At 44.8% G+C, this 26,823-nt stretch overlaps 1 protein-coding gene across 1 annotated transcript in view; it reads right to left on the bottom strand.

Moving 5' to 3' along the window:
• Window positions 1-26,823, bottom strand: part of VWA3A (von Willebrand factor A domain containing 3A) — a 2,090,411-nt gene that overhangs the window by 1,742,531 nt on the left and 321,057 nt on the right. The window contains exon 9 of the mRNA XM_069645605.1: window positions 26,218-26,343. Within this exon, the coding sequence (XP_069501706.1) occupies window positions 26,218-26,343 (126 nt within the window). The remainder of the gene's footprint in view (window positions 1-26,217; window positions 26,344-26,823) is intronic.

Raw genomic sequence — 26,823 nt, 5'->3', positions numbered from 1 at the left:
GTTTATGGTAGTGTGTTTATTTTTTGTTGCGCCCAACTGGAGTTTAATGCATGAGAGCAATAATCTGCATTATTTGAAAGCACAAAAGTGAAAACGGTTTTAGATGCATTTTATTAAACTCGTTATAAGTAATTGCACCTTCTGGAAATGACCTCAACTATTTATAAGCAGGTCCTCCACTGAAGTCCTGTTAAAACAAACTGTTGGCAAAGCCAACAGTTTTGGCTTGTTATGTATATCTTGACACATTTCCAGTAGTAATCTACTATTCAGTAACTATTCGGCAACAGCCGAATACGTAGGTCAACTATTCGGTATTCGGCCGAATAGTAAATTTACTATTCGGTACACCCCTAGTTCAGATAGAGCGTCTGTATTACCGATTTGTTGCATGTGGTGTTCCTCTGTTCCTTGTGTCGCAGACCCTCTCTCGGTGAGGCGCTAGTTTGGGTTTCCACCACTAAGAATCCTGGTATTCATGGTCCTATGGAAAAAGAAAAGGAACACTTGCGAGAATTGTGCACAGCAGGTATGTGGTAAGAAGTGGTATTTGTATAATTTAACCAGGTACATGGCAAAGGGACAGGCACTGGTGCCCTCCAAACTCCCACACCCAGCCTCTGAGGCAGGAATGGCTCAGACAAGTATCTTGGTAGTCCTTCGGCCCAGGTTGACACGGGTTCCCATCCTCTCTTGACAAGGTTCCGGATATTGTTACAATACCGTTGCTACCTCAAGGCTTGCTTAGAGGATTACTTTGTGACTGGTTTGCTGGTTTCTTTCGTGCAGTTATGCCTCAGATTTGTCATGCCCAGGAGTAGCAGATCGCTCCCCCTAGAACCAGTGTGCGCACAGAAAGGATAAGAGGCCTAACTGGGAACCCTAGAAGAGGTTTCAAAGGAGGTTTTCTATGAAGGTTGGCGTTTCTTCTTAGGCTGCACAAAATCCTATATAATTTAATTATACTTGCACGCTCTGAATGCTCACAAGGCCTAGTAGGTTCGTCTTTCTCCTCCAGTGTATTGTTTTCTATCCCATGTACCTTCCCTGTTGATATGTGGGCGCTGTGAAACACAATTTACTTGTTGTATAAGCGGCTAAAAAATGCACAATAAATAAATAAAGGAAGCAGCACGGATGGACATGGAGGCGTAAAATAAGTTATGGGATGAAATAAAGGGAAGGAACAGACACAACCCAGTGATATCAAATTGGTTGGTAAAATTAATAAAGTTAGTCAGGGAAAAAGTTGGAGAACAGCTGAAGGCGGATCCACAGGAGCAAACAAGCAGATGACAGGAGCCTGTAGAGAAATAGAATTCTGTTTGGTTCTGTTATCTCGAGATGGATAAAATGTAAGAAAAAAAGTGGTAGAGTTATGTTAATGAGGTAAACTCAAATGATATGTTAGGAGGAGGACTCATAAGAGTAAAATGGGAAAAGTACATCAGCCAAAAGAGTCTCGTACCCCGGATTTGGGCACAGCAGCTTACTTATATACATCCATTTTCGTCCAGAGATTTGAAAGCATATAGAAAAATTGAGCTCTACGTGAGAGGTAATTTTGACTTTGCCAAACTTTTATTTGCGGCATGCATTGGAGGATAAGAAGGGAAAAATAAAAACAGAAGAATGGGAAGTATTTTCAAATCGGTTTGGAGAAAGTTCAAAGTGGGTAGAGAATCTGGAATCAGAGGGTTGCAAGATACCAATCTGAAGTTTAGCAAGGAGCAGGAAAAGATAAAGAAACAGAAAAAGTGATGTGAAGGAAGTATCGGGTTGGGTCCACGAGTCCCAAGAATCTGTGTTATTTTGCTGTATCTAAAATTAATAGGAAAAGGCAAGGATGAGGAAAGATATGATGGGGTGCCCTTGAGATTTTAAGGGCAGCAAATGTAAACCGCAATGCAGCATGAAGCGCAGTGCAAGCCCAGTCCAGGGCATATAGAAAGCACAACCCCAACATGCAACTATCCCAAGCGTGCAAATGTAAATGTGTATGCAAGCCATGGCTGCGCCGGTAGCTAGCACCTCTGCATCCACTGCTAGAAGTCCATATCAAACACATGAACGCACAGTGGACGTCAATTACAAACCCCATTGAGAAACTTACTAGGAGTGGGTGCAGATAGCCTGTTCATGGAAGATGCTCCTTGGATATCTGGGAATTTGCCTAAAGAGTTTCCAAATATTATGGACAAACCAGTGAAGTTTGCTCAAGAGTTAAAGACCAGTAATGCAGTGTCACAACTCCTACTGGGCTGATTTGAATACAAAGTGCGCCAGCAGTTGACTCAAGAGATTGCCTGGTCCACTGAGGATATGGAAACTGGTATAAAATTGGTACAAGGCTTAGACAGTTTGATACTGAAAACACTAATACTGTGTCTGTGTAAAACAAATGGGGTGAAAATGAATAATTGTAAGCAAAAGAAAGACAAATTCACCTGCAGGTTATCTTGATAATGTTAAAGTTGGGTTTATTCATCATTCTAGTATACATGAGCCTACTGTGATGAACCAGGAATGAGACACGGACACAGAGGACTTCAAGTTTGTCATACATTTTTATTCAAAATAAAAGGGGGTTGGGAAATGCCTCACTGTCCCTATTCTAAGAGGTATTTCCCTACCCCAACCAAAAAACTAAGAATCTGTCCAATGTCAAGATGTCCAAAGCAAAACTGTCCTGTATCCGAAAGCCTATCCTTGCCCTCACATACTAAAAGTAACACTAAGGTGCTACGGGAAACGTCTCTGGTCTTGAAAGATGTTCAAGTTCAAAAGAAATATGTAGCTACTCCAAAACAAAGTTCCCAATGGATAAGGTTCACTGTTCCAGGGGATGGCTCCCTTCCACAGGTTTCTATTAAAAGATTTTTAAGCTTCCCAATGGTACAAATCATCCTTGAAGGTTTGCGGTCAGCAACATAAACCTTTGTATAAAAAAACAACTTAAATATGAATTCCAACCATGCAAGACACCTAGTGTACTCCCCTGCCAGATTTGTCTCCACTTTAGTTTACTTTATTTGCAGTCTTGTCTTGGCCTGGCGTGGCCTGGCCTAGTCCTCTGCCAGGACTTGTTTATCTGGTCTACTTTATACACTTCCAAGCTTTGGCTTTGCCCGATATACTCTCCTGCCAGGTCCACTTACAATTGTTATGGTTTCACAAAGTTTGCGAGGTGAGGGGTTATCCTTCTCTCCCCTTGACCTCTCTCGGGCTTTGCTTCACTTTCAAACATGTGTTAAACTTGTGTACCTCTTATACTCGTTTCCATTCATTCCTGTCTTAACATTCTTCGGTAACGTTGCCGAAGCACCCCGGTGTCCCAATTTCCCTCCTTAGGACTCAAGGGTTTCCTGTAGCGTTCTTCGGGTTCTCTCGTGGTAGATGGGGGAACAGCGTTTCGGTGCTCTGCCTCCAGTTCCCAGGCTCACCGTCTTCAATCACCGGTCTCCACGTTCTTCGCGGCTACCACATGGTTACTGAGACTTTCTTTGCAAGTTCACCGGCTTCAGTCACTTCACTCGCCAGTCCACACATCCTTTGCGTCTCCCACTTGGTTACTGAGACTCTCTCCGTGCTTGGGTGGCTTAAGTGCTGCTCTCCGGGTGCCACAGACGCCAACCATACTTGCCTTTTTCTTCTGGTGTGGGTCCAGCACATCAAACTGTTTCCTGCAGCCTTCTGCCTTCCCCTAGAGCTGGTTGACTCCAGAGACTTCTCTGCAGCAGCTTGGTAGTCCCTCGGTCAGCATCGAGCGGACACAGCTTCCCCAGGTAGCTCTCTTACTCCATTCAGGTTCTGCTTTTTTTTTAATGTCCCGGCACCTGTCATATGATCGTGAACACTAGAGAGCGTTCTGCACTTCCCAGCCTCATGGATCTTCATTGTTCCCTTCAGCATCCCTCTCTCAGTATTCTCATATGTATAAAAAGGGTGAGCCTTTCTGGGTTTTCTTTTTTTACATGATACTGGAAGAGGTTATTAGCTAATGTGGGAGGGAGCTTTTACAATAAGCCATAAAAGCTTGTTGTATGGAAGGACCATTCCTTAAAGGGAAATGGGGATATATGCCTTCATATGATGTCATGTCATCCCTTTGAGGGCCACTTCCCACATGAGGTCCTCCCTCATAGAGCCGCCCCCAGGGTCAGGATCAAGGAGTGACTGCCCTCCCATGGCCACATAGGGAGAGGATACCTCTGGAAAAGGATTGATGACATCAGATTTACTGTGAGGGTAAACGTTGCTGTAACAGCTGCCTTTGTTCATCGATTATTGCCAAAACTGCAACAGGAGTTGAAAAACAATTGTGTGTGTGGCAAATCAATGGGTTTCTTTTCAGGAACAAAAGAAAGAGTTAAGCAACTATAAGTTAATGTCTCTTCAGTTACAGCATCAACAGCAGCAGGGGTGGAGGCGGGCTGTTTATCAGAACGTGTGCAGCCCTGACACACAGCGTAATCAAAATGTATTTTTAACGAGTAACAATTTGTGTCACCATTGTAAAGAGAAGTGTCATTGGAAGTTTGAGTGCCCAAACTGGCCTCAACTCTAGGTCATGGAGGCTGTTGTATTTGTATTTATTGTATTTTTATAGCTCTTTATGCCAAAGCCCTGTACAAACAAAGAGCAGTAGAATAGAGTGTAAAACAAAATTCAGAGACAAAAAAAATCAAATAGAAAGAAGATGTTTCTTAAGACGAGTTTTGAAAAGATGAAAGGAAGAGATTGAGTGAAGAAACTGGGGAAGAGCATTCCAGTGCTTTAGAGCCAGCAGGGAGAAGGACAAAGCGAGAGGATGGACTGGGGTACCAGGAACAGCTAAGAGGAATTGACACTAGGACCCGAAAAAACAAGAGGAGAATTAAAAGAGACAAGAGAAGAAAGATAAGGAGCAAGACCAAACCGAGCAAGGAGATTTGAAAACGTAGATGGCATTCTGCCTCCCGCCAGGATTTAGGCACCGATATTGCTTCTTACTTTGCTGATGCTTGCACTTTAACTAACCCGAGTCAGGCCTTTAGTAACGCTGTTGACTATTGCTCCTCGTAAGTTTTGCAAATTAAAAAGTTGTTAGTCAGAACCGTGATACACCGATGAATTGAAAGAACCTAAGCTTAAGCGCAAGCAGGCTGAAAGAAAATGTAGAGCAGGCTATAGGTCGGTTGTCAAAGCCTAATTTTGTCAAGCCACTGTTGCATATCAGAGGGCTATTCATGCTGCCAAGCAATCTTTCTTCAGGGAGAAAATTGAAGGCGCAGTTAATCAACCTAAGGTACTATTCGACTCATTACAATATCGGTCTTCTTGGTCTAAGACACAATAGGGTATCATCCACTCACAAACTCTCTGTGACTATCTGAATTCTTTGTAGAAAAGATTGTAACCATTCGGAATGAAATTGCTGACTCCTGCCCTCATTCAGGCAGCTTTAAACCTTTCCCACTGACAGTAGGTCAGGTGCGGTTTGGTCTACTTTCCCTTTCTTTACCCCTCAGGATATACTGTCAGCTTTAAACAAGTTAAAATCTACATCCCCTCCTGATCCTATTCCCCTCTCCATTCTTAAAGACATTTTTGCCGATATCGCCCTGTGGATCACGCAAGCAGTCAATAATTCTATCACTTATGGACACATCCATGATGAGTTGAAGCATGCATTAATCATTCCCCTTTTAAAAAAGCCTCTATTGGATCCTTCTGTTCTGACCAATTTTCGTCCTCTCTCACTTTTGTCTAATTCGATGAAGATGCTTGAATGTATGTATTTATTTTTATTGTGCTTTATATAGCGCCTTTGTCCAAAGCGCTTTACATAAAAAGAAAACAACGGTACATAAGAATCAGTAGTGCATGTCAACATTCAGACACATCCGGTAACAGGCAATCAATGACAGTGAAGAAGGTGAGTTTTCAGAGAACAACGGAACAGAGAGTAGGAAGTAATAGAACGGAGAGACAGGGGGAGCATGTTCCAATGAAGAGGAGCAAGGAGCTGAAAAGAAAAGCAGGATTGAGCGCAAGAGGGCGAGGAACATTCAACTTGAAAAGACAGGAAGAACGGAGAGTGCGAGAGGGAGTATCGAAAGAGAAGAGAAGCAAGGTAGCCAGGAGTGAGCCCATAAAGAGATTTAAAAACTAAAAGAAAGTGAAATTTAAGTTGAGAATGGAAGGGTAGCCAACCAAGAGAAGTTCGAGTCCCGATAGGAAAGAAGACAAAGTAATCGAATAGAAGAGTGATAGATTGATTTAAGAGGAGCTAGACGTGAGCAGGGAAGGCCAAAGAGCGTAACAGAAAAATAAAATAAGCAAGAACAAATTAGTGAGGAAACAAGATTTTTCGTAGCATGAAAAGTGAGGAAGGGACGGACTCTGCAAATATTTTAAAGATGAAAGCGACAGGAGCTAGAATTCAGAGAACTATGGTAGGCAAAAGAAAGGTTAGAATCGAAGTGAAGACCAAGGTTACATGGAGTGGGAGAAATGGATAGAGTAGAGGGAGAAAAAGAAATGGACAAAGGAGGGGGATGTGGAGGGAGAGTGTTAGCAGGAAAGAATAAGACCTCAGTCTTTCCTGCATTTAAAGGAAGAAAATGAGAGGCCATCCAAGATTGGATGGCAGAAAGACATGATGAAAGTGTGATCAATATCAGGAGTGAAAGACGAGAAAGAGCTGAGTATCATCAGCATAGAAGTGATGTGATAGTCCAAAAGAGGAGATTATAGGAGCAAGTAGTGAAGTATATAAGGAGAATTGAAAATGACCCAGAACTGACCCTTGAGGAACACTGTGATCAAGGGACAGAGGTGCAGACGTGTTGTCACCCCAAGAAACAGAAAAAGTTTGATTAGATAAATAAGAAGAAAACCACGGTAGAACCCCGAAGGCCAAAAGAGGAAAGAGAGTCCAGAAGCAAGGAGTGATCCACTGTGTCAAAAGCTGCAGATAAGTCAAGAAGAATAAGAACAGAAGAAGAAGAGTGTCTCGAATAGCGGGCTGTGAGAAAGGAGATAAGCACAAAGATCAAGCTGTCTCAGTGGAGTGACAGGGGCGAAAGCCAGACTGAGTGGGGGGGAAGAAGGGATAGATCAGAAACAAACATTGAAATTTGTGAATAAACAAGGCGCTCTAGAAGCTTAGATAGAAAAGGTAAAAGAGATATGGGACAAAAGTTTGAAAAAAGAAGAGGATTAGCCGTAAGTTTTGTCTGAAAAGGAATAATTGCCTGTGTGAAAGCAGAAGGAAAAGTAGAAAGACAGATATTGAATCTTTGATTTCTCCTTTACTTGGCTCCTTTGAGTCCTGGCTTTTTCAATACTTTTCATTCTGGCTTTCGACCTGACCGGGGTACAGAATCTGTACTTGTCTCGGTGGTTGACGATCGTGCCCGCCTTGTGGATCGGGTGGTGTGGGTGCTTTCATTTAGTTAGACCTGTCAGCTCCTTTTGACACTGTTGACCACACCACTCTAATCACTCGGCTGTCCCGAGCAGGTCTATCCGACCAGGAGCTTGCCTGGTTTTCCTCTTTTCTTTCTGGTTGCACACAGTCCACCTTCCTTTCTCCTTTCTGCTCTAAACCAGTCACTCTGACTTGCGCAGTCCATCAGGGTTCCACTTTGTTTCCCATCCTGTTCAACGTTTCCATCAAGCCGCTTGTCGGACTCATTAACGGCTTGATATGTCTTGGCCGATAAGGCTGCGTGGCTTAGGGGTTGCTTGGAGGCCGTGGGAGGTTGGATGGCCGAAAACTGGCTCAGGTTGGACGACACAAAGACAAAAAAAGTACTGGTTGTGAGCTCTGCACTTCCCCTCGCTTTTTGGACACCAGGTTTTTTGCCTCCTGTGCTTGGGCCTTGTCCACTCCCTGTATTAACAGTGAAAGACTTAGTCCATCAGATTCTCAGCCTCTCTATCGATAAAAGATCAGGTGGCTTCTGTCTGCCCTGCAAGTTGGGCTTCTTAAAGTGAGAACCCTCTGAAGGGTCCTCCCTTATATTGCCTCACATTTTCATGCCCCTGTGATGTCTTCCCTGGTCATGAGCGGGATCGATTAATACAACGCACTCTATTTGGCTCAGCACACCCATTTAATTCACAGTCTTCAGCTCCTACAGAATATGGCAGCCAGAGTTGTGTTGCATCCCCCCTTCGGCACACATATGTCACCGATCCTCTGACAGTTACACTGGCTTCCTATCGAGAAGCGGTCTATTTAAATCCCTGTGCATTGTGCAAAGGGCTTTCTGCAAGCTAGGGGCTGAATATCTCAGAGCTTAATTCTGTCCATATGTTCATCGTAGAACGCTTTTCTCTCACTCAAGCCTGACCATCCAGGTCCCTCGTATGAAGCGCTCTTGTATACGTTGGTGGGCGTTCTCTGTAGAAGCAGTAAAGGCATGGAACTCGCTCCAGTTTGCTTTATGGGCTACTGAGAACCATTTGTCCTTCTGTAGCTCTTTGATGACCTTCCTGTTCTAGTTCTTAGGTTTCTGCTGTCTCTGGCTATTATCTGTTGGGTTAGCGCCAAGATGCCTCTGGGTGAATGTTGTGCTCTATACATGTGCATAACAACCATAAAAACATTTAAAAGCAATACAAAGAACATTGATCAATAAGTGGGAGTATAAAAAAGCAGCAGAGGGAAAGAAGAGCAGGGGAGATAGATTCATGAGGAAGAAGATGAAGAAGTAGGTAAAGAGAAGAATTATAAATTGAGCAGAGAGGGGCAGGTTTGCAAGCAGGATGAAAAGAAAAATACAAAAAAAAATAGAAAAAACGGGAAAATACAAGAGAGGAAAGTAGGGGTCTAGTGGATTGAGTGATGCTAAATTTACGAGACTTACGGATGTTATAAAGCTGAAAGCAACAGGATCATGAAATGACCGAAGTGTGTGCAGAAAAGGATAGGGAGGAGTAAAAAGAATCATGTCCACGTTACGGGCGGCAGAAGAAGGTACAACAGAGGAAGCAGGAAAGGAAATGGATAGGGGGGCTGGGGATTAGTGGAGGCAGGAAAAAGATAACCTGTGTTTTAGAAGGATTCAGATAAAGATAATGAGCTGCCATCCATGATTGTATAGCAAGAAGGCATGAGGAACGAGTAGATTGCAATGCAGGGGTGAAGGAAGAGAGGACTAGAAAGATCTTGGAGGCATCCGCATAAATATTACAGGAGACTCCAAAAGAAAAGGTAATTGAGGCCAGCTGGATAGTATGAAGAGAGGGACCTAAGACAGAGCCTTGAAGTACACCATAAGTGAGAGGAAAAGTAGAAGGGGATTGACCAAGTCAAGAGACCAAACAAATGCAAGGCTAAAGATAGGAGCAAAACCATTCCAGAACAGAACCCTGAAAATGAAGATGATAAAGAGTAGAGGATATAGTGATCAACAGTATCAAATGTGGAAGAGAGATCCCAAAGTATAAGAGGAGAGGAAAGCTTGGAATAGCATGCAGTGAGGAGAGAATTAGAAACATCAAGAAGGTAAGTCTCAGTGGAGTGACATGGTCAGACGACAGGTCGGAGGGGGGAGAAGTGCATTGACATGAGGGGAGACCTGTGTGTGAAAGATAGGCTCTAAAAGCTCAGAGAAGAAAGGTACAAGTGAGATTGGAGGAAAACTAGCAGGGAGAAGATCAAGGGATGTTTTTTCCAGAATAGGTATAATGTAAGCATGTTTAAAGGAAGTAGGAAAGCTTGTGCTAGATAGGGAAGAGTCAAAGAGAGCAGTAAGAAATGGAATAAGAAGTGGTTAGACAGAAGAGATGAGTTAAGAGGGGAGGCAATCTGAGGGAGCAGAGGTAGGATTAGTTTTAGCAAGAAGCAAGGAGATGCCTGGGTCTGTAAGAAGGAAGAATGTGGAAATTAGTGAAAAGAGTGGACAAGAAACTGAAGATACAAAGGAGGTGGAAGATGAGATCGAAGAATGAAGGGTAGAAACTTTAACAGACAAGTATTCAGCAAAATCAGATGTAACGAGGCAGGAAAGAGCTGTGCTCAGAGCCCCTCCATTTTCATTTGTGATAGCAATAAACTAAGCAATAACACAATGGCTAGGAAATCCAAGGGGAAAATTATATACAAATTTTGATTAAAAGTTATAAAGAGGATACATTTATAGAATGCACAATAAATGGAAAAAAATGGGCCTTGTATAGTAAGTACAGCAGCAAATCGATGAGTGATTAAATGTAGGGCTTTGCCAAGTGTGCCACCCTCATCTGACACTGTATGAGCTGCAGTTATTTCCAATAATCCAGGAGTTAATTCCATGTTGCAGATGCCAACCATGTCCATTGCGCCAATTTTGGACAAGTATGGATTCTTCTTAAGCCCATAGTCACCGGTAAATGCATTGGGGCATGATTTGTTAAGTAAATTGCACATTACTATTTATTGCACTCCGGGTGAAAATGTTCTTAAATATCTCTAATGAGCATGAAGTAATAGTAATGTTGCAGTCGGAGACTGAAAGATAGCAGAAGGATGAGGGGAGGCAGCCAGATTTGGACTACTTGTTATTGAGAGTGCCAAAAGAGTTGGTTGCAGCATGCAAATGAGGTGGGAATGATATGGAAAGCTGCACCAGTAAATATTCAGGTAGGCTGCAATAAGCCATTGCCTTGAAAGCGTCAGTATCCTTTGAAGCCAGAAGCAGAGGATGGTATTTCAATAGTGATTAAATCATGAAATCATTGCTAGACCAAGGGATTATTGTCCCTACCAAGAGCCAATATTCAGAGTATTACCAATTAAGAAATCCAGATTTTAAAGACAGGAACTCACCTTTCCAATCATTAAAAAATCTAGATTTTATCCTATTGTTAAGGCAGTTTTTGAACCACCCTCTGTTGATGTTACAACAACTGACCGTAAAAGGCAGGCGAATGAATCTGGCAAGAAAGGGAAGTGAAACTTCTCTTAGGATAAGTAACATGGACAGAGTGGTGAGACCCAACTCTCAGGTAGGGAAAGCAGGTTGACTCAAGGGTACAATCTCCAGAACACAGACCACACAAATACTGGAAAATTATATACTTTATTAATTCACACATAGAAATCGATCAGGTCAATTTGGTGTGTAAGGTATAATAAATAGTATAAAAAATATTAACAGCATTTTTTTTTAAACAGGAAACTTCTAAAAAGGACCCCCCCATTACCCACTCTGTACCTGGGCCCACTACACAGTGAATCACTCAACATAAATTAACAGGAGATGAGAAGAACAAGGTCACCACAAAGCATAAAATACAGGTAGGGACCCCTAGGGGCCTGCACAAATCAGTACAGTGTCCTAAAGACCCCCGCCTTTGTATACATGGAAGGACCTAGACCTGGTGGTCAGCACCTCACATATGTAGGTAGGGGTAGACAAAGGGACCCAGCCATTTTTACCAATAGCAAAAGCATTGTACAAATCCTAAGGCCTACAACAACACTCCACATTAATTTTGACATAGGATGTAGTAGTACAAATACTACAAATGCACACATTATAATCACAGCCATAAAGGGTAGGAAACATTTTCAAACCATAGACAAAGGCTTCCAAGAATTAAAAAAAACATGTTGGCAACAGTCACCTTAGCAATACATTTCAGGGAAAAATATTTATAGCATTGCCAGAATTAGCTACAATGTTAAACTACATGTTAAATGTTAAACTACATGCATCATTTGAGAAATTCACAAGATCCATTAAAAATCACAAGTAAGTACTGAAATTATAATTTTTGGCCGAGAGCTCACTGGTCCCCTTGTGGGTACATGATAAATATCCAGGGGCAGGTAAGTACCCCCAGAGTGAATTGAGGCGTGTTCCAGAGCATGTTGAAAGGTCCATAAGAAATAATGGAAGGAAAGGCAACTGGCCTTCAGCTTTAATGGAGACAAGTCAGTTCTACCTCCGAGGTGCAGCAAACAACCGGAGGAAAGACTAGAAAAGTCAGCAAATAAGTTACAGAAAACAATGGACAAATCAGAAGCCCCAGAGAAAGATGCGGCACTGCAGAGAAATCCCCTAACAGACGTCTATGGGAAAGGCTATAAAGACTTGCCTCCAAAGAATTTCAACGATGAACCAGAGGGGAGGGACCACTGAGGGTGAGTATCTCGAATAAATGTGCCACCCTAGGCCCCACAGGTGAGTACTCACAAAGGTTGATTTTGCTTAAAGTGGCTCCAGAAGCATGAAACCATTTAAGTACAGGTCTTCTTTCTTAGTTTTCAGGGTTCGGTACCCAGAGGCATGCACCCTGAGCCAGTGACTGACGGCCAAGGAAAAGAACAAAGGCCAAAATGTCGACCTTCAAGCATTAAATGACAGACTATAGGAAGGTGGGAACCAGCGAGGGTGCCTCCCAGAGGATCAATGGACAAAAGCTGAAGGCAGCAAAGCAACAAACAATCCCAGAACAGGGATAACGGTTTGATACACTCTGGAGTGTCCTCAGCTGAAGATTTGGTGGTGTGTTGAGGCCTCAAACCCCTTCTGGACAGCGGCAGCCACACAGTTCATGAGAAGCCCCTCTGGCCATCAAAAAGAAGTCCATGATCCAGAAGAAAAAATGAAAAAAGCCGACATTGGAGGGCCTTAAAAGGTAGCAGTGGAAACCCCAAAAATTGAAAATCTGCCTTAACAACTATTATGGATTACACCAACAGCCACATGCTTTCCCATTGTTGGTTAATGTTCTGCCTTCTTCTAAATCCCCATGCACCTACAAAGTCTATATTTATTCGCCTTCACTCATTCTGGGGCCCAGCATACGTGGACCTGCCTCCCACAAACGACCTTTCAAGGTTCAACTGGGCCCTTTTCTCTCCACCATTTCATTCTCCACCTGCGGTGTCCATCAGGGCTCTATCCTCTCGCCTTGGCTTTTCAACATCTACCTAGCCCCTCTAGTCCATTTGATCTCCATCTTCTCTCCTAACTTCAGTGTAATGTGGATGACAGACAGCTCTCCGTAATGCTTCCCTCCTCTGCCTTCTCCTCTTCCTCTCTCATTCCCGATTCCCTGCCTGTCTGCTATTCAAGAAAGGTGCACTGCTAACGAGCTCTGCCTTAATGCCAGTAAGACTGACATCCTTCTCATTGGTACCCCTGCTCTCTCTTTCCCTCCCACAATCTGAACTCTGGTCCTCTCCAGGCTGGACTACAGCAACAGCTTCTTCCTCAATCTGCCCTACTCATCCATTCGCCCCCTTCAACTAATCCAGAACAGGACTGCAAGACTTATCCTTGGCCTCAAGCCCAGGGACTGCATCTCTCCAGCCCTAAAATCTCTCCACTGGCTCCCGGTTGCTGCAAGGATCAAGTTCAAGACCGTCTGGGACCGTGCTACATCAAACTCTCTCTCCCTAAATACCTTCCTGCTCCAGCCCTTCGGTCGTCTAGATCTAACTCTCTGCAGATCAGACTCTTCTCCAAGCAGAGAGTGGAGGGTAGATCTCTCCTCCGCAGGTGCCTCCCTCTGGAATAGCCTCCCTGCCCCTCTCAGTCTTGAGCTGGATCTCCTCAAGTTCCAGAAGGTTCTCAAGACCTTCCTTTTCTCTTCTTCCTTCCCTCTCCGCCTCCCTTGCTAATGTCCCCACCTGCAACTTAACTGCTATCTGCTTCCTCCAGAGTCCTACAGGGCAACTGTCCCCCGCCCCTAGACCACTCTACCACTGCAGTTGACTTCCTCCTCCCCCTGCAACCCCCTCAAACCTGCACTTGCCCTTCTTGCCCCTTCCCTCCCCCCGCACAAGCCTGGCTGGGCCTACTCCTGTGTAGCCCTTCCAGCCCACCTCTCACTTAGCTCGTGGACCTTCCTTACCCTGCACTCTCTGCCTCCCCTGGCTCTGTCCATCTGGCCTCCCCGGCACTCGCTTTTTCTTACGGGCCCTTCCGCCCTGACCGGCACTCCCCTCCCCCCCTCCAGATCCCCTCCCCTCTACTTCCCTTTCCTGCACTTGCACAATCCGAATGTCACAACAAGGCATGCCTAGTAGGATCATTTTTGTTTTGTCCTCCCTGCTGCCGCACCCTCTGGTCTTTTTGCGCTTCGAAACAAATTGTGTATAGGCGCCTTATAAATACCCAATAAATGAAATAAATAAACTAGATAAACCACATACTCATGAATGGAAACCATTCTGAAATTGCCCAAGCCAACGATTAGTCAAATGAGGGGAAACAGGGAACTGACTGCTGCCAGTCGATATGGTTTAAGTTACTTACCTGTAACCAGTGGTCGAAGTGGGCGGGAGCGGTGCTCCTCTACTTCTTTTAATTTAGTTTTACCACTCCTATACTTTTATTTAAAAAAGAAACCGTTCCGGAATGATTTCGTTTCAAAATAAAAGTGTAGGAAGCAGTTGAAACTTCCACTTTTAGTGCAGTGCACTGAATATTCCCTTAAACTATAGGTGCATGCGTTTGGGGGTTTATATTGTGCATGGGAGGGGATGTGGCAATGGGGTTTGCGGGGAGTGGTGCAGATCAGTAGGGAACATAGCTCCACTACTTCTTTTCGTACACTTCGAGCACTGCCTGTAACTATTGTTCTCCAGCATGGGTCTAGCATGGATTCACATGCTCATGAATATTACCAGTCGTCAGGCTGGGAATCCTCTGCAAAAGAAAAACAGTTTCACTTTCAAACTGTATTTCTCCTATAAACCAATCACTGTCCTCTGGGTCATACTGCCCCCATCCAATGACAGTCCTCTCCCTAAGCTCCACCGCGGGTGGTCAGCTTCAGATTTGGTAACCACGTAAAGTGCCAGTATGAACCAAGAATAGCAACAGAAGGGAATGAGGGAGGGTTCACAAGAATCCATGTCAGACCCATGCTGGAGAAAAATAGTTACAGGTAAGTAACTTAGACCTTCTTCAGCATGGGGTCTGGCATGGATTCACATGCTCATGAATAACGATTACACAGCAGTACATATACACAATCACAGGAGGTGGCAAGGCTCAACAGAAGCAATAAACACTCACCTCTACAACAGACTCACCTCAAGCAATCAAGGAGCATAGCACTGCTTGGTCGACTCAGGACTCCTCCCTGGAATCCCTGTCGATGCAGACCCTCATGAAGGTGTGCGTGCACCTCCACGTAGCAGCTCTGCAGATGTCAAGCAGGGGCACACCAGAGAGAATCGCTGTCATTGCTGTAATGGCTCTGGTGGATTGGGCTCTGTGTCAGTCTGGCAGTGGCCTGCTAGCCAATCAGTGACAGTGCATGATGCAGCCGGAGAGCCACCTGAAGATGGAAGCCTTCAACAAGGCCTTTCCTTGATTTACAGGACCAATGCTGACGAACAACTGAAAAGTCTTCAAAAGATTCTTCATTTGTGCCACGTAGAACTTCAAGACATGAGCAAAGCCCTTTCCAGTGGCAACGACTGATCAGAAAAGAAGACGGGTAACACCAAAGGTACGTTGAGGTAGAATTCCGACAGTACCTTTGGCATAAAGGTTGGGTGTGTACGCAATACCACCTTTGAAGCGTGTAAAGACAAGCAAGACAGTGCCTGAATCTCCCCGACGCGCCTGGCTGAGGTGATAGCCACGAGGAAAGCTGTCTTCCACGAGAGAAACTTCAGTGGGGCCTGATGCATAGGTTTGAAGAGCACTCCCATGAGCTTAGTTAGCACAGCACTGAGCTCCCAAGCAGGGGCAGGTGCCTTCCCCAGTGGGAAATGTCTGAAGAGTCCCTTGAGGAACTCCTTGACAAGCCTGTGAGACCACAGCAAAGGTCTGCCCGGGGACCTGGTGCACCTGGATATGGCAGCGAGATGCACCTTGATAGAGGCATGAGCCAGCCCTGCTTTGGCCAAGGAAATCAAGTATGGTAGAAGCTGCAGAGCTGTGACAAGCAGAGGGGTAATCTGAGTCCAGCACCACACAGAGAAGCGTTTCCATTTATGTCCATAGCACTTCAACGTTGATAAGGCTCCAGCCCTGGCCAGGATGCCCTGACATTCTGTGGGTAAATCATATCCTCCAAACTCTAGGGCTGCAGGAGCCATGCCCTCTGGTTCAGAGACTCCGGGTCGTGAGGCAGAATCGCCCCCCCCCCTTCTCTGGCGAGAAGGTCTAGGGACAGCAGTAGCTTGATGGACGGGGCCACTTGTCAGACGCAAGTCCGGATACCAGATCTGCCTCAGCCATGCTGGGGGCGACTATTATCCTGCAGTGGTACTGTCTGAGTGTGTTGATCACACGTAAGGGGAGTGGAAACAGGGAAGGCGTACAGGAACCGTCCCTCCCACGGGAACAAGAACGGGTCTTCTATGCTCCTCGGCTGAGGGAACCTCTGGCGAACCTTTGGCCCTTGGTGTTCACTACCGCCCCAAAGAGATCAATCTGGGGCTGAACACATTTGCTGAACAGAAAATCCACCTGGTCAAGTTCCCGCTCGTGGCAAGAACGCAACTCCCTGCTGAGCGAGTCTGCAATGGTGTTCTTGACTCCTGCTAGGTTTAACGGGATGAGGAACACGCCTTGACGAACGGCCCATTGCCACAGGTTCTGGGCCTCCCTTGAAAGCGCCGGTGAGCAGGTTCCCCCTCCCCCCGGTTTCCAGATGTAAAACATGGTGGTGGTGGTGTCTGCGAAGATCCTCACCACCTTGCCCTTCAATGGCAGGAGAAAAGGCCCAGAATACAGCCCAAAGTTCAAAGACGTTGATGTGGAGGTCCTTCTCTGTTTACCAGAGGCCTCTGGCATGCAACTGTCCGGTATGGGCCCCCCCATCTCTCTAGAGAAGCGTCCGTGGTGACCATCTCCTGGTAAGGAGGAGCCTGACAGAACTCCTCGTTGAGCAAGATCTTTTCTGCAAAATTCCCCGACACCTGCATCCACCTCGCATCCAGGAACTCCTGGAGAGGTCTCATGTGAAGTCTGCACAGGCGAATGAGGATCATGCAGGAGGACATCATGCCCAACAGCGACTTCATGGACCGAACTATTGCCGTCTGGACCAACGACAAACTATGTACCTTGCCTTGTATGGCTCTCATCCTCTCCTCCAATGGCGTTGCCAAACATTTCACTGTGTTGAGTCAGGGCACCTAGAAACAGCGTGTCCCGAGATGGCATCAAGCAAGACTTTGGCTAGTTTATGGAGAACCCCAACTCCGTCAGCAGACGCATGGTCTTCAATGTGTGTTTGCCTGCCAGAGCGTGAACGCACCAGCCAGTCGTCCAGGTAGGGGTATACGTGGATGCCTTGTAGACGAAGATGTGCCGCAACCAGGGCCAGGCACTTTGTAAAAACACTCTGGGCCGACTTCAAGCAGAAAGGTGACCGGTGACATTGAATCATAGGCATACTGGACCGATGACTTCTGGCCAGTGTTACTGGGTCCATGCCCACTCTACGTTAACTCGGTAAAAAGTCTGGGTATTAAAGTCTGCAATTTTGGGTTTATTAAGTTAAAAATATTGAGGAAGACTTTTTGCCTTTTCTCCCCCCGGAGTCTTGCACTGAGGTAGTTGCCGCTTCAATACTCGGGGCCATCGATTACTCCAATAGCCTCCATTTAGGCCAACCGGCTTTTCTGACCCTCAGACTGCAGTTTCTGCTATTATGTTGGAAAACGCTGCGGTTTTTCTTTCCAAGTTTCTCAGGCTCGGAAAGAAAAACTGCAGCGTTTTCCAACACAACCGCGTTGTGTTTCTGCCTGAATCTGCTTTCCCATTTGGGGCTCTCGAGCTCCCCACAGGGAGCCCGAGAGCCCCAAATGGGAAAGCAGATTCAGGCAGAAACAACGCAGCATTGCGGAAAACAACCGCGTTGTTTCTGCCTGAATCTGCTTTCCCATTTGGGGCTCTCGGGCTCCCCGTGGGGAGCCCGAGAGCCCCAAATGGGAAATCGGCTGTAGGCAGAAACACTACGCGGCATGTAAACACAACCGCGTTGTGTTTCTGCCTGCTGTGGCTTTCACTTTGGGTCTCCGGTGCTCCCCAAGCCGGAGGAGCCTGAGAAACTTGGAAAGAAAAACCGCAGCGTTTTCCAACACAATAACGTTGTATTTATGTTTGCCGTCGCTTCACAAGCGACCGCAAACATAAATACAATGTTTTTAAAGCTGCGGTTTTATTTCTAAGTTTTCCGGGCTGCTCCAGCCCGGAAAACTTAGAAAAAAAAACACAGCTAGTGCTTATTTTTTTTAAAAAATAAATAGCACTTACCGAGATTCAGCTGCAGCTTTCCTGCTCTGGTCTCCGGTCCCCGTCCTCCGCGTACAGCACTAATGAAGGGAAAGCCACCCAGCGGTAGCTTTTGTTTACTACAGCTGCCTGGCTTTTCCTTCATTAGTGCCGCAAAAACAAAAGCCAGCACAGGCGGGGCATCCATTTCACAAAATGGATGCGCCCATGTGCTTCCTTTTGCGAATTTTGAGCTTGAATAGCTCAAAATTTTACATAGGAAGTTTTAAAAAAGAGAATGCTAGTATTTTTTTTTATGTTGCCTATCTATTTTTTAAATAAAATGTTTTACTAGACCATGCCTTTAAGACTCTATGCATTACTATGAGAAATCTGAAGGTGACTCCCTAGCTAGTCCCCGGGGATCCGTCATCCAGGTGGCCAGGACACGGCCATCGCTATTGGATCCAGTTCCTGGGGGTGGACCAGTGAGGGAGGATCATCTGGATGGGGGGTCCTCGAGGAGTGGGACACTGACGAGTAAGACGCAGTATCCCCCTTCTTTTAACACCTTTTCCCCATCCTACCACGTAGGACATTCAAAACCACTGCCCCTCCCACTCCCCATTTTCTGACACAAACACTTCCACAACACACAAGAGAATGGACTAACACCAGAGCAGTTTACCTGACATGTCCCAATACAAGAGTCAGGCAAAGTCAACCAATTGATCAGAATCACACTCACCTGATAGCCCTTTCCCTTCCCCACAGGGATAAAAGATGGAGCAAGAGAGCAGAGCTACCCAGACCCGGCAGTTCAAGAGGAGGAGAAAGGCGGCAAACATCGAGAGGTGGATGATGACAGACACGACCTTGCCCTTTTCGACAAAAAACAGCGAAACCTAAGCAAAAGGAATCGTAAAACCAAAGACAATAGCCCAAGTGTGTTGCAGCAGATGTCAAGGGTACAGGCAGCATGTCAACGCTGATAAACCGGAGCGAGGGAGACAGCTGCTACCCTGGTACCGGCCTTGACTCCAGCTACAAGGAAAGCCAAGTGATTCATCACAGCCGGTGAGTCAAAGGGAGAACCGATAAGAACCGGGCTGTGGTGAATGAGAGTGGCAAAGTGAGAGAAGTTCATAGAACTGTAAGATTGTAAAGGGGAGACCAGCTGCAGAAGGGGGCCGGAACCACATGGCTGCTGCTCCGAGAAACTCTGGTCGATCCCCATCTGAGTAAAACTACAGATACCAGAAGGCCGTAGGAGAGCCGCCAAGATAGGTCAAAGGGGTCATACAGAAGGTCAAGCAAAATTCCAGTAAAGTCAAAAGCCTTTGACCTAAGAACTATAAAGAAAGTAAGGGAAGTGAATCCCGCCACATGAGAAAGCAATGGAAGTGAACCCCATAAACATTGAAAGTAAATGCAAAGGTGAAGTTGGCAAGAGTGAACCCGAAAGGGATGCTGACAAGAAGGGGGCAAAGTCTGAAGTCCCAAGAAACAGTGCGTTGACAAAGGTGAATCGGACCGAGGGATGACCACTGGAACCGTTTAAAAAGACAAAGATTTGTAAGTGAAAGGAAGATTTATTGAAAGCCATAGTGAACCCGGTGGAGCGAGGCCAACAGCTGAGAGGGAAAGTCCGAACGAGGGAGATCCAGGGGTGAAGCCATCAACCAAAGTCTATTAAGTGAAAGAACTGTTATTGGAAGTGCCCAATAGGTCTTATCATGGCAATTAAAGAACTCCACTGAAATCTAAATACGGCTTGATCAAGTTGGCACACTATCAGCGCTGATCAAAACATTCAGAGGGGTTAAACAAGGATGCCCATTAGCATCCTTGTTATTTAACCTTTTCATATCTGATATCGGAGAGACGTTAGGTAGCACCAATGATTTGCTGCCAAAGATCCACAGTGAACATCTGGGATGGATGGTGTACGTGGATGATCTCGTGCTGCTAGACGTGACACCAATCGGTTTACAACGCAAATTACATCTGCTTGAAAAATATTGGCCTGAACATCAATGCTGCAAAATCAGAAATTCTAATATTACAGAACCTAAACGGAAAGTCCAGAAACAACAAAAACAAGTTTCAATGGTGTTTTGTGAAAATAAATACTAAAGAGTGTGGAATCAACAAGATACTTGGGAATCAGAATAAACTCTAGTACTAATGATGCACCCTGGGTCGAAAGCATCAAAGCAAAAAATAAACAATTAACAGCACAAGGACGGATAATTTACATTTTCAATGAGTGCTCTTTTAGGCTTTTACAAACATAAGGTGGTACCTGCTCTAATTCATGGAGCAGACTGTGCCCTGGGATGCGACTGGATAGTATGGGACCCTCTGGAGTACACTTTTGGAGAGTAATCTTGCACCTACCTAGAGGCGTCCCGAAAATTAGCACAAGATACGAACTGGGGCTGATGTCGATCAATGCCAGAGTGATATGGAATATGCTCTCTCTATATAGAAAAATAGTGGTAGATGATATACTTCCGCCATTCACCATCCTTCAACAACACAATGGTACTAGAAATGAACCCATACTGAAAGAATGGTTTGAACGCTGTGAGCAAATTTTGTCAGAGCTCCACACAAACAAGGCCCTGCTACAGTGCAACCCAGATGCAGTAAAGCAAAAACTATGGCTCAGAGATTGGGCAGCTGCCTCAGATCAAAGATCCAAATATAAACTGGTGCAAAACATATGCCATGAAGAAAAAGCGATGAACACATTACCGAAATACTTGGAGAAGTATCCAAATAAACATCATTGAATGTTATACATGAAATTTCTCTTCAATTTACTAACAACAAAGGATATCCTGGAAATACGAAAATGCAATCTCTTCAAGGATAACGGGTGTAAATTCTGCAACAAGAGAGCATAAACAAAACACATAACATTGTTCTGTAATGCTCTAAGATCACTGAGAACGAGACACCTGGGTACCATCATAGAAAAAAGACAGTCATTAAATAGAGCAGAATGGTGTGAACTATGTTGCAATGGATCAGACACCAAGTTGACATTTGCACTAACCATGTACTTGGATCAAATATCTGAGCTCCTAGCGAGCACAGTTATCAATCAGTAAAAGGAACGAAGTGATCATTACAAAGGTTTAGAATGTATTAAGGAAACATTTCTGAGTTAAATGAGAGGTATGAAATGTTATTCAGTATGTTACATTTAATTTTAAAAGTTTGTAACAAACTAATAAAATGTTTATAAATAAAAATAAATATTTATTTATGGCATACGATCTGTGAAGGGTCAGCTCCCAGAAGAGGGGGACACAGGGGTGAACAATCAGCACCCTAAGTGAAACCAGGAAACAAACTCATTTTGTTGAAGGAACTTTATTTTGTTATTGAATACGAAGGCGAGAGACTTTCAAGAGAAACAAGACTTGGCCATCGACTGCCCCGATAGCTGCAAGTGGAATTGTCGACTCATGCTGGGAAAGCTCGAGTGTGTGCTGTGCTCCAAGATCCCATCTTACCCCATGCACAAAATGTGGGGAAGGGAGACCCGAGCTACAGCATCCGGGCATATTATTAGTGAACACTTCTTTCTTTTCTTGAAAACCATCCCACACCCTTTTTGTATTAGTTGTAGGGTTTGGCAATAGGTTTCTTAGTAAAGGCCCTTTTTATTTGACACAACACCATTAGGACTGCCTTATTTTCATTTGATGGTCCTTGCTTGCTCCCATCTTAGATTTAGGTTTAGATTAGGCGTTTTTCCCAACCTGCATACAGTTTAATAAACACCCTTAACCAGTGATCACTTGTGTCTGTCTTTACAGTTGCAACCATGAGTTCCTTACATTACCCACTGGGCTGTACACCAGCATGGGGCTGAGTACCTACATACTAACCTTATTCCGTATGGTCCCGCCAGGCGTCTTCGATTTGAATCCCAGATGCTCTTGATAGTCCACCGGTTCCGAAGAACTTGGATAGTTGGCCATGCCTTTTCAACTCTCGTGCATGGTTTGTGGAAAAGACTTACAAACTGCCTGCCAGGGGCCAGGTCCAAAAAATAAAAGTGGGGGGACTCATCAACAAACGCAATGGGATGTGATGTTGCTAGAAATGTGCATATCTAGGTGGAATATGCACATTTCATTAAATTTGCTTCGCATAACCACCCAAATTGCACAGGACGTATGGCATTTGCCTTTCATAAAATCACAACACACACAAACCGAGAGAGGATATTTTCTTCAAATAGTGTTTTTGAAAACATTAAAAGGTGTGCATGTTTTAAATTCCAAGAACCAATGCAAATTCTTTCCATGGAACATGTAGTACCAAAATGGGACATTTCACCTTTAGTTATTTGCTATTTTCCATCAGGTTATGTAGAGCAGTGGTGAAGTTTCCAGCTGGCAAACCTAATGACTGCAGTTTGATCCCTCAGGTTGGCATTAATTTGTAATTTCAACGGTTTAATGTTTCCCATTTTAGCTGGGGGGGACTGAGTCCACCCGCGTGTACCCTCGACTTTAGCCCTGCTGCCTGCGCAGTATTGATGATCATTTACTATTTAGGAAAGTCCTGTAGATGCACCTTTTATAGATTCTGTATCAGCTAAAATATGTTTGGATTTTGGAGTTTTTTTTAGCAGACCACGCCGTTCTTAGCACTTAGATGGCGTTGCCCTTGGCTTGCGCTTAAAAAATGGAAAGGACAAAAAAAAGGCAAAGCCTTCCAACTAAGATGTGGATATAGATGTGAAAATAGGCGTCCTCCAGATCCAACAGTGTTCGAAAATCTCCCCGCTCCAGCTGGCCGAACAAGTGTTGCAACGGACCATCCGCAACTTTGTACCCACAACAATCAGTCACTGGGAAGGCTCCAGCCAGTCTGGCCTGGACTTTCCCACAATACCATATATGGAACTTCCACCCAACACCAGTCAGGGGGAAGGGACAGAGGCAGGGCTTCCCAGGACTTCGGGAAAAACAAGGTAACAGGCAACAGAATGCGAGAGGCCACAGGAGCCATCTTGTTTCCTATCAGGAATGAACTGATTCCAATGGCAGGGCCTGGGTATCCCAAAATGGAGGATACTCTGAGCACCTGTCAAATTCAGCATGGAGCTGCTACCAGCCCATACTCTGCTCTGTGGGCCAGACACAGGCGTCCAGAAACATACACTAGGGGCACAGGGTTGTACCTCCACCTATGGGTGCCATAAGGGTATCGCAAGGGTCTGTACACCAAATGAAAAATAGGAAGACATGGACTCCTGGGCAGAAAACAATAAAGAACACACATAAAAAGGGACTACAGGACTAGGACAGGGAGGCCCTGTCCCTCCAATGCATTTCCAGTATCACACGGCAGACTACTGGACCTACACGCAGGGCAGTGGCTGCAGGATGGCACAATTTGTGCCGGGATAACTTGCTACACCATGGAAGTCTCCAGACAAGCTCTCCCAGCCCCCTGCGAGCTGGAGCTATAGCAGCGTGTAGGAACCCACTCACGCCTCCGTACGTTCTATTCCATGGCCATCCCAAATAACGTGGGGAGGAACTCCACCCCTGCGGAGTCATGGACACTCGACCTTGGCACTATAATCGAGACGGGAGATTTATACCAATACTTCGAAGCCATACCTGGGACCTCACTAAACATAAAAAATAGAGAAATCCAGTAAAAAAAAAAAAAGAAATCTTCCAACGCCTCCATTACACCCCGTCTAGAATGCACAAAATGGGCTCGACACCCTCCCCAATATGTTGGTGCGTGTGTGCAGAGATTGGTACTATGCGGCACATGTTATGGTAGTGCCCAATGATTAAACAATACTGGCAAACGGTGCAAGGACAGACAACTACCCACCTTCCAGACGCTGATATAACAATGACCCCGGGAGATATGCTTTTCGGGGCCAACTATAAAGATTGGCACACAGATCCTTTGGCATGCAAAGTTATGAACACTGATATTTGCAGCTCGCAAACTACTAGTAATCAACTGGAAAAAATAGCAGTGCCACCCACCAAATCACAATTATCCTCCATGTTGGCCAAGAGTTGCTCTCTGTAGAGGAGCGCACTTAAAAGAACGAATCCCGCCAAGGCGGCACTGACACACAAACTCTGGGACCTGTTTGTCCCACTCCCATGGAGCCAACCACACATGAGGGCTGGTGATATTGCAATCACAGCGGCCCTATCCCAACAACACACAGCCTCAGCCTTGCCTGCAGACTTTTAGTAAATCCTGCATACCACATCCCATACCAGATACCCATCATGTTAGGCATGAAGCTACCACAACCATACAATTCAAATGTCATGAGTACTTTAACAATAACCTACAGTCCGAATCCGAGCAGTATTAGCAGTAGTAGTAGGAACAGTTCAAAGTTGGGAAGGAGGGAGAAGGCAAAACTAGGGGACTGTGGGGATTGTGCCAGGAATCGACACCTCTATACTAAGACACAGCGACATATACAACAGCTGGCAATGAAGGACAATGGACACGATTTCCACATAGGTACTAGGGGTGGGGGGAGGTCATGGGACCTGGTTCGTGAAATGTCTTATTACAATTATGTATGTTATCCGATATGGTTTTGTGTAAAAATATTTACTAATTAACAGAAGTTTAAAAAATAAAAATAAAAAAAATAATAACTAGGGCAGCAAACAATGGGCCTCATAACTATGCCGGTCCGGTAACAACGGTGCCGGTAAGCGTACCGGCACTGTTATCGGACCGGCACAGTACGACTCTGGGGCGGGTACCGTGGCAGGCCTGCCAGGCGGAACGACACCTGTCCACAGAGTTTCATTGAAGCACCTGCACTGTTATTAACGGTGCCGGTGCTTCTGTGGTCCCCATTCCCATTGAGTCCTATGGGACTCAAATGGAAATGGGGATTTACAAGTACCGGCGCCTGACTTACCGGAACGCCGGGGTTGTAATCCCCCGGCGTTATCGGCAAGCCAGGTGCCGGTAAATCTTGCAAGTCCGGCGGCAACCCACCTGTAGGGTTACCACCGGACTTGTAATGAGGCACAATGTCTTAGGTGGCTGGTTGATCCAAGGAAGAGAAAGTTCTTTGCTAAATTCAGACTTGACATTTTCCGGCTGGCCTTTTTTCCTTCAAAATGGTCAGTAAATTCATCGGACAGGCATTACTTTTGCCAAACAGTTTAAGATGAGAAGCTTTTTCTCTCAGAATGCCCACTGTACTGTAAAGCTTGGAGGAAATCTATTTTGCATCATATAATTGAAAATGGGATCCAATCTTCTGCAGAGCATCAGTATTTCCTAAACCGGGGACTTCAGAGGGGGCAATGATGGCAGTATCTATTTTGAATGTGCTTGATTTATTTAAATGAATGATCTTAATCAATATCTTCATTTAATTAAATAGGAGTTTTGATTTTATGAATTAAAATCAGAGAGAATTATATTATTACTTTTCAGTCAGTATGTGTTGATTGGATAATTTAGAGTCCACCCCACTTCTTACTGGTAGAGTGAAATTTTAGATGATTTATCTCTTCTTCCTTGAAAGATTGCATGTTTTCTCTTAGATGATGTGATGCTCTCCATGTCTTGATCATTAATGTATTGCTTTGTAATCTCCGTTTTAAATACTTTGTTTCTGAATAGAACAAAAATGATGATGAAAAACCAGGCGTTTCAATGAATTTTTACTTAGCGGAAAATATTTGTGTTCACTACATTACAGGATGGAAGCATGAGGAATAGACGCAATATTACAGTGGTTGCTGGGGTGAGCGTGTCTTAGAAGGAATACAATACTCAGCCCAACACGTATAAAGGATATTGGAAGTTGCTTCAGAGTTCTGTAAACAAATAAAGGAAGTCCGCCTTCAACTTGGTTTCTGTATTTGGTCAGAAGACTCTCTGCTTTGTGAGCTGCAATATCCTTATAATGTGTGTTGCGGGTACCCTATCCCACATAGTATGCAAAATTCAACATATGACCTGTAGGTTCTTATAGACATGGCAGGCAGACCTAATGACCTACCAGTTTCTTGCAATGATCACCAGAGAATCCAAATCCTTGATCAGCAGAAGCTTCTTCAAAGCAGCAAGCATGTTGCATCCACCGCTGGGCTTCAGTTGCTGTATCCATTGCCTGGATTCATGTAGTCTGCAAGAAAAAAAACAAAGCACAATGACATAAGATAAAATAAAAGCTTAGCATTCCTGATGAACTGGAGGAAAGGATATTGGTTCCCCTATTAGGAACCAACCAGTACATTCAATACAAACATACAATATGTTATTTAGAGCAGGTCATCATACAGAGGAAGAAACAATCTTAAAGCATAAGTGTATTCATTTGTCTGACTTTCAAAAACCGCCATTACAAGGAGGGATTTAAATGAGATTAATACCTGTATTAGTCTACGCAAGTTTGGAATTTATAAGAATGCTGTCCATTCAGAATTTTATCTGCTTAGACTAAACAATCCTACTGCAAGAAATCAAGTGATACATTTCGTTTAGGTGAGATCCTAACGCTTTAATACTGGGATGCATGCCCTCATACACCAAATAACATGCATAGGGGAGTCCCCCAGATGAACCATTAGCCTACTGGTTCAAAGACCCAGTTTGTGCTTCAACT

The sequence above is a fragment of the Ambystoma mexicanum genome, chromosome 2p (assembly GCF_040938575.1).
Source record: "Ambystoma mexicanum isolate Mex_15411 chromosome 2p, UKY_AmexF1_1, whole genome shotgun sequence".
Lineage (NCBI taxonomy): Eukaryota > Metazoa > Chordata > Amphibia > Caudata > Ambystomatidae > Ambystoma > Ambystoma mexicanum.
Note: the sequence above shows the minus strand (reverse complement) of the source record. Positions and strands in the feature narration are given on the sequence as shown.